This window comes from Achroia grisella, unplaced genomic scaffold (genome assembly GCF_030625045.1).
Source record: "Achroia grisella isolate CSIRO2021 unplaced genomic scaffold, CSIRO_AGI_Agris_v1 utg402, whole genome shotgun sequence".
Lineage (NCBI taxonomy): Eukaryota > Metazoa > Arthropoda > Insecta > Lepidoptera > Pyralidae > Achroia > Achroia grisella.
This window is the reverse complement of record NW_026712841.1, coordinates 6,344,299-6,353,111: the sequence shown is the minus strand read 5'-3', so window position 1 is coordinate 6,353,111 and position 8,813 is coordinate 6,344,299. Positions and strand designations below refer to the sequence as shown.

Below are 8,813 nucleotides of genomic sequence, written 5' to 3'. Positions count from 1 at the left end.
GTGCTCTCTCCACATATATAAATTATTATGCACGTACAGTATACCAGATTTATTTGTTTATATTTTTTATATATACAGACAATGATCATATACATTTTTATTATATATATTTGTACATGAAATAAAATAATTCCTTGATAAATTTGTCATTCATAAAAATGTCATAAAATAGAAATACGACTCGCTTAATAAAAACCACATGTTTAAAGATGAAAGATAAATATGTCAAAACGTTAAATGTCCTCCCATAAATGAATTGACAAACAATATATTTCCCTGATAATACAGACATCAGTATAGATTTATATCTATCAGTATCAGTACCAGTATCTACGTCATTATTATGCTGACTTCTGTTGCAGTCATGTCGAATTCTCATAAATACTCGTTTATGGAAAAATCGAATAATAATGGAGAATTTTTCAAATGTGTTAAACCGATTCTAGTAATATGTAGGTATATGGGATTGTGGCCAGTTAGTGGAACTAAAAATAAAAGGTAGGATAGGTAACAACTGCATGACCCTGTTTAAAAATTAGCACTATATCGTATTATATTATATTATCTGTGCCCGTGGTTTTACCGCGTTAAATTTCTAGCCTATATATTATTCTGATGTATAACTATATTACTGAAAAGTTTCATCAAAATACGTTAAGTAGTTTTTTCGATAAACAAAAGAACATCCATAATAACAAACTTAAGCGTTTATAATATTATTAAGATTAATATTGTTAATATCTATGTTGTTGTCTATCTATGATGGACTGGTAAAAAATGGGCAGGCTGTAAAGCCCGACAAATGTACTATTGTATTGCGTGCATAAAAGTTAAATAAATAAATACTGTTTATTATTTTAACAATCTGACTGCCCATTTTATGGAAAGTGTTACAATAACAAAATACATCCACGTTTACCAAATAACAATATATAAATAAATTATCCTGGACAGCGGTATCTAGTACCACGTACCATAAATACATAGAAAATCCAGACTGATATAAACAGTAATACTCATGAATACAAAAGTTTACACCATGCAAGGAATCGAACCCACGATCATCGGAAGTAGAGCAGTGTGACCAGATTTACCAGAGATAACTTGGTAAGAAGTCGTCTGCGTGAGTGCCTTTGCCTCAACTATTTCAGCCGCCGAGCAGATTCGGTTGGAAGGTTCTTACCGTGTAATTACATGACTGTGAAATTACAGTCTTCTGTGGTGGCAGCGAGCACGAGGGTACCACGGGCGTCACTTGATGACGTCATGCTGTTTATGCATATGGGCTATCGCTTATTCGCCATTCTGGATTTTATACTTTAATTATATGTACTGTTTTTTGACGCGGTCATTATTTATATGTACAATTAGTAAATTTTAATTGTATATTTTACAGTGTATGTATACAGTTTCAGCTTCAAGTGGACATCTCCTTATTTATTATTTATCTACACACCGACAGTATTTCTCCAGTTTATAGTTGCAATCGTGACTATTTATGACTTTTTCGCTAATGGTGCCGTTCTTAGTAAGCTACGTAAGTTTGAATTGCTAATTAATATATATAAATATGTACAATTAATATATATAGTACTGTGTCATCGTCTTCACCATCTCCCTGATCTTATCACATATATAATCTCACTAGCAGTACCGGCAAACGTTGTTTTGCCATATAAATGTAAGTACTAATATCGATATTCAAAAATAGGGGTTGGTGTTGGTGATTGATCGATCGCTGGGCGACCACACACATATATGTATATATATAAAAAATCAAAATAATAAAAAAAATGTTAGTAGACAACCCTTATCATTTAGGGGTATGAAAACAAGATAGTAGCCGATTCTCAGACCTACTGAATATGCATATAAAATTTCATAAAAATCAGTCATGTCCTGTCGAAGGAAAATGGTAACTAACATGTGACACGAGAATTTTATATATAAGATGTAATGTATTTTGATTCTTAGCACTATAGTTTTAGACTAAGTTTTAAGACTAGCAGCTTTAACATGTTGGGCACGTAACTTCGCTTTCAAACAATACCTCTTTCAGTAGTGCCTCGCAGTCAGCGTTAGCGCATACGGGTGTACCATTCCATTATCATCCATAAGTCTGACCTTTTCGTTCTCTCAGTATAATACACTCCAAAAATATTGTCAATAATCATCCTTAAAAAATCTAGAAATTAGATACTATGTTGTCTAAAATACTGATTACTATGTGGCAGAAAAACTGTTGTTGCCAAAGATTGAACGTGCTCCGAGCGACAGCGTGTTCATTGGCCAGAGCGTCGTCGATAGGGCTTGATTAATATTTTTGTCTCTTTCTGATTCATCACTAAGGATAGGGATATATAATATATAAGGAATAAAGAATATTTTTCTTTACAGTACTCACAGTATATTTCGCGGCTGGATTTATATCCTCATTTTATGTCATTTTTCTGGCAAAGAACTTTTCTACACTATGCAAAAAAGTGGAATCTATAGAAAACCAATTACCAATACCCAAAAACAATTTTTTTGTGGAGCACATCAATAAGTTCCTTATTCTTTTCTCTCTATTTGTTGTTGGTGAGTAAAAATTTATGTAAATTATTTCATCCTAATATAATATATAAATATAAAATAATGACTCGACATTGTCCTGTCTGAACTATGAATATTAGATACGCATTGCTATAATTATCACTAAAAATTCTAAGACCATTGTACATAGTAGGCATATGACGAAACAGCCTCGGTGGTCGAGCCCAGTGGTTCCCAAATAGTTTTTGCTGCGTACCACTTCAAAAAAGACCTCAAACCTTGCGTACCCCTTATTGTAGAAATCACACGTATATTATAATTTCTAATATTCGTGTGATAGTTTTTGTCACAAACTTTAGCCGCACGTACCCCTTGATACAAGTTCACGTACCACTAACACACCGCTTTACATCTAATTCGCGGGTTGAATGCCACGCACGGTGCATTCGTATCCATTAGTATGATTGTTTGTATCACTCTGGGTATTTACTATGTATATTTACAAAAGTAATATAAGTATTTATATCAGTTGTATGTATGTTATGTTATCTGTGCTAGTACTCATAACACAAGCTCTGCTTGGATTGGGACTAGATGACGTTATAAAATAATATAATAGTTGTGTGAATTGTCCAGACAATTCTACTACTATTATATTATATACTAGGTATTATTATTATTATTATATTATAAACATTACATTATAAACTAACTTTTCTAATATTCCACATATATGTACAGACTACAGACTTCAGTTAACTAGCAGTTAATTTACACTTTACACATAAATTATAAAAAAGGGTGTATTTTGTATTCTAGGTTCTTTAGTATATTCATAATAATAATCTCAGGAAAATTCATACAGCGCCATCTAGACCCAAGTTAAGCTAGCTAAAGCTTCTATTATGGGTACTAGACAACTGAAACAAATAGTTAGATATTTTTTTTCGTAAATACATACATAAACAATCATACTCATGAATACAAATGTTTGTGCCTCGAACTGAATCGAAACCGCAATCATCGGACGTAAAGCGGTGTGCTAGACCGCTAGACCACCGAGGTCATATTTTCTTTCTTATAATGACATAGTAGTGACAACTCGAAAACTGTCTGTTTGTATGTTTTTTAATGTATCATACGTCACTTTTTCATATCAGCGAGTATAATCATGTATTTAAATTTCAGTTGACTACTTTGTCACCATGTTTCACCTAATTATGATGACAACAACCTGCTTCCCATCAAACGACGGATCTGGTTTTAGTTTAAAAGCATATTTTATTTACATTAACGCTGTAATATTTCAATACATCGATTTCAGTTACACGGCGGCTTTTATGTTGGATGTAAGTTTTGAGAATATAATTTTATGTTATTTGAATAACAAACAGATTGACAGTCCACCTAGTGGTAAGTGGTAAGCTATATACATGAACAGTACCACGAACAACAAGCGATGCTTTAGGTTCTAGGTTAGGTTTAGGTAGATCGTCATCCCGATGACTAAATTTTACTGACATTTCTCAACCTGCAACGGAAACACGGCTTACAATGAAACGGCTTTGAGTTGGCTGAAATGAGACTAGGGCACCCACTCAAAATCTGTACAACAAGACAAAGTATCTATAATAGATATAATTAAGAAAGAAAGGTGTTTCTAATAAATGAAGAATGGTGTTTTTGTTATTAATTCAGTTTTGTCGCAACATTATTTTTAAATATATACTATTTATTTCATACTATTACGGGCGACGTGCCTGTCCCGGGATCGCATGTGTGTATTTAGGTTACTACATAAGTACTAATGAAAGAAACTCCTATACGATTTTTTCGAACAAAGGATATCTGAAGTGATGAATTTATATACTTTTAGCAATAAAATTTTATTTATATAGGAAACTGTTACCCATTGTTGGTGTTCTTTTTTACAAGATAATGTAGTACATATCGTTCGTGATATCTATAACATATTCATGTTAAATTCCATTAATATTCGTAAAGTTTATATATTATAAATTATTTTCTCTATATATTATCTCTATAGTCACTTAATTTAATTAATTTGTTTTTGAATGAATACAAAAATAATTTTATTATTTATTTAATTTATAATTTTATTCTATTATTTTAAGAATTAAACTTATAGTTGTATAAGATGTAATAATTTTAAATATGACATTCTAGTAAATGTACTTATTTCTATGTACTAATGAAATACAATTGTAATATTTTAGTATTATATATTACTTATTCAAATTACGAATAGGCTTAGATAACTGGCCACCTATGTTTCGAATATAATTCCATATTAAAAATTTTGTAGATACCTAAAGTTCAAACATTATTCGTTTGGGACTTTAACAACCTAATCGTGTCGATAAGCAGCTTGTATTTGGAGAATCGATTTTCGAATTTAAATCGAATATTGGTAGAGGAACAGAAAAAAGTAAGTACATTTTAAATTTAGAATTCGATATGGCAAATCAGAGCGTGAATACTGGCAGTATCTTTTGGATAAAAAATAACAATTGTAACGTTGACATTTTATTGTATAATTATATTTAACAAGTTTTAAAACAAAAGTAATTAATTTATTCATCTGTCTATTCCGATTTTGCATGGCTTTCTTAAATATAAAAATTATGCAAAACTTTTGACTTAAAACGAAGAGTAATTATACAAAATTTTCACTGTTCAAATCTTCCCGTCTTTCTGTTTTTTTTTTATTTGTGAAAAATATATCCAGCATAATGTGGACATGTCAAAATGTCAAGTTAGCGTTCACCATGATGTCGATACTTTTTTTATTAAATGGATGATAATGGAATTGCGGAACCGCCTGAACTAACGGTATACGCTGGCAGGGCCAGTGGAGGGATGATCATACCATGTCATGTCATTGTGTGTGAGTACGAAGTCAGCTCAGGTAGCCCAATACGGCAAATTCTCTACAACCTCCCCAACATCGAGGCCACTTTCATACTTCCTCTAATATATTCATTCTTTATGTCACGCGTTCTTATCATACCACACATCCAACTTAAAATAGGCCATTTTTAATACATCCGGAAATTAATCATTTCACAATAATCCGTTAATTACAACAATATACATACAAATAAATAACAATATTTTGAAATCATATACATACATTTAAAAAATTATTATTTAATTATATAATTGATTAACTATAATTAATGTCCTCAGTAATTGACTATTCATTAATTATAGTTTCAAATTTCAGCATTCACAAACTGAGAAATTCGACTGGAGTGAGCTACGCGTACATTACACTCTCCTTACGCAATTAGTCAAAATCGTCGACAAGCACATAAATCCTATAATCTTTGTAACTTACGGTGGCAACCTATTCTTCATCTGTCTACAGTTCTTTTCTGTTATCGAGTAAGATTTTTATTGTCAATAAAAATATTTTAAGTATATAGCTATCCATTTCGAATATTTCAGCGGCCGCAGATTGCTTTGTAAGATGTGTTTTACTTAAAGGTTTGTATGGTAGAGAAATTACAAGGTACGGAAGCGTAAACTACTAATTTGTTTTTACACTCAGCCGTTTTTGGATGTGCGACATCGCGCCAGTCGAAGTCACAATTGGGAAAACAAGCATCTGATCAACTGTATACAAGCGGCCTTATACTGGAAGATCCTTTAACCAATTAAATGAACTTTTGCAAAATAATACATAATTTAATTAACTATTCCCATTAATATTAATGTGCTAATTGTTTTATGTTTCAGAAGAAATAGTGCCACTGAATTTGTACATTTGCCACCGTGCATTATCAACTATACGTAATTATATTATTATATTAATATATTTTATATAATTTTGAAAATATATTATTTAAAATTTTGACTAACTCTCCGGTAACAAAAAACATCGATAACCAACCATATTAATATAAGAATATTATTATTTACAGTAATAATTTAAAAATATATATTTTTTATATTGATTCTTATTCCTATTGCCATACAATATAATAATAATAAATGCGAAAGTGTACACGTGTCTGTCTATCGTGAAAATATTATTCATTTTCATGACTAAATATAATTGTAGAATGGATCATAATATAATATAATGAAATTCAATAACAAGATAGACTATATCAAGATGGTGGATATATTAAATTTTATCTGAAAAAGTAGACGAATTCGCAGATAATTGCCACAAGTACAATTTCAGAGAAATATGGCCAGCGAAACTGTTTTGCACATATTCCTTTCTAAATTGCCAGTAAACTCACAAGTATAATTTCAGAGGAACATGGCTAGTGAAACTGTTTTACTCATATTCCTTCCTAAATTGCCAGTAAACTCACAACTATAATTTCAGAGGAACATGGCTAGCGAAACTGTTTTACTCATATTCCTTCCTAAATTGCCAGTAAACTCACAACTATAATTTCAGAGGAACATGGCCAGCGAAACTGTTTTACTCATATGCCTCATTAAATTGCCAGTTAACTCACAAGTATAATTTCAGAGGAACATGGCCAGCGAAACTGTTTTACTCATATTCCTTTCTAAATTGCCAGTAAACTCACAAGTATAATTTCAGAGGAAATGGCCAGCTAAACTGTTTTACTCATATTCCTTTCTAAATTACCAGTAAACTCACAACTATAATTTCAGAGGAACATGGCCAGCGAAGCTGTTTTACTCATATTCCTTCCTATTCGTCATGCTGAAGACGACTATAACTTGTGGTCCTGCTGTTCTCCTCTACGTCGCCAGCCGTGAACCATTGAAGTCACTGCATACTATACCATCCTCAATGTACAATTCTCATGTATGTATGACTAACTACATACCCTGGCTTTGTACGCGGAATATCAATTGTGTGTGTAAAAAATTATGTATGGAATGGTGAACCGGCTTGACTAATAATGGTGTAAACTTGTCGTAGCACTAGACGTAGATTAGTATGAACTTAAGATCAGGTTAGTTAGTCCACTTTAAGAAGTAATTCTGATGACTACGATTGATTTGGGACTAGATGCCGATGTGGCATATGTCAAGGGTTATTTAAAAATATCTATTTTGTTGCTTTTATACGACGTTGTTGGCAATAGATATAAAGTCTTTTATATTTTCAGGCGCACCGTTTTATGGCCCAAGTATATAACTCTCATGTTGCTCTCAGTGGTTTCGACTTCTTTTATATAACGCAAAGTACTATACTTCATGTAAGTATTTTTAATATATATAATTCTTCTGTAAAAGTGGTTGTCACATAACCAAAGTAGATGAAAATTTATGAAGTTATTTCAATGAGTTCCTGAATAGTTTTAAAATATAATTCATCCGGATAACTGGCTATATTTGTTAAGTTGGCTAACGTTTGCGGATGCACTAGTTCATATAAAAGTACTATTTAATATATTATCATTTAATCTTATTTGTGGTAGTACTATATTATGTTACAATTTAGGCATTAGTCTATAATAATATACATATTCTTGTAGTAATGTTGTGAAGAAAGAGAACAGTTTTTTTTTTAGAAAAAAGTAAAATCTGAAACCATTTCGCCATATACTTCATACTGATACTATAAATTAGAAAGTGTCTGTATATTGATTGAGTGTTGAATATATGTCAAATTTGTATTTATCGTTTTTTTTTACAGGTGGTTCGTCTAATAGTTACCTACGAGTTAGTTTTAATGCAACTTTAAACAAGTCAGCGTGGGGTTTATTTTACTATTATATGACCCATTTAATAACAGCAACATGATATTTCCGTTTAAGATATATTTTTTTGTTTTTTATATGTCTGATTGTAATTTTAATATATGTTTTATTTTAGTACAGTTTATTTTAATGAAGTATGTACAGTATTTACATAATGAAATTAATTTTAAAACGTTAGAATGCTGTTTGTCCTTTCATATCCCTAAAACAGTTATATAGAATAAATTTCCTAAGTTTACTTTCATTTTAGAAATTTTATGTAATTTAATATAAAAAAAATATTTCAATCAATTTCATTGCATGAATTACGTACAATGAAGTTGTTTGAAATAATTTAATTAAAAATATATCAACTACAATTATCGATAACTGACATTTTATTTTAGAGAATTTGAATCATTATATTAATCTGTGAAGCTAAAACTTTATAAGTAAGAAGGGGTCTTACGAAAATTGTGCAGATCTATGTAAAGTGTGTGTAATTACATTATATTATCTGTGGTAATTACACACATTTCACATAGAGCTTTCATACCTCCTATAGACCTCCTATAGCTG

At 30.8% G+C, this 8,813-nt stretch overlaps 1 protein-coding gene across 1 annotated transcript; it reads left to right on the top strand.

Moving 5' to 3' along the window:
- Positions 1 to 364: 364 nt before the first annotated feature.
- Positions 365 to 8,239, top strand: LOC131844554 (gustatory receptor 5a for trehalose-like). The gene is made up of 8 exons (XM_059193468.1): positions 365 to 498; positions 3,860 to 3,884; positions 4,862 to 4,984; positions 5,783 to 5,943; positions 6,298 to 6,351; positions 7,198 to 7,354; positions 7,662 to 7,751; positions 8,192 to 8,239. The coding sequence occupies exons 1-8, from the start codon at positions 365 to 367 to the stop codon at positions 8,237 to 8,239; spliced, it is 792 nt and encodes a 263-aa protein (XP_059049451.1).
- Positions 8,240 to 8,813: the final 574 nt, after the last annotated feature.

Bases quoted from the DNA above. Each gene is read 5' to 3' on its own strand.
- LOC131844554 (XM_059193468.1), top strand. From the start codon at position 365: ATGTCGAATTCTCATAAATACTCGTTTATGGAAAAATCGAATAATAAT. The intron at 499-3,859 runs GTAGGATAGGTA...CATCGATTTCAG, and splicing joins AGTGGAACTAAAAATAAAAG to TTACACGGCGGCTTTTATGT. The intron at 5,944-6,297 runs GTAAGATTTTTA...TTTATGTTTCAG, and splicing joins CAGTTCTTTTCTGTTATCGA to AAGAAATAGTGCCACTGAAT.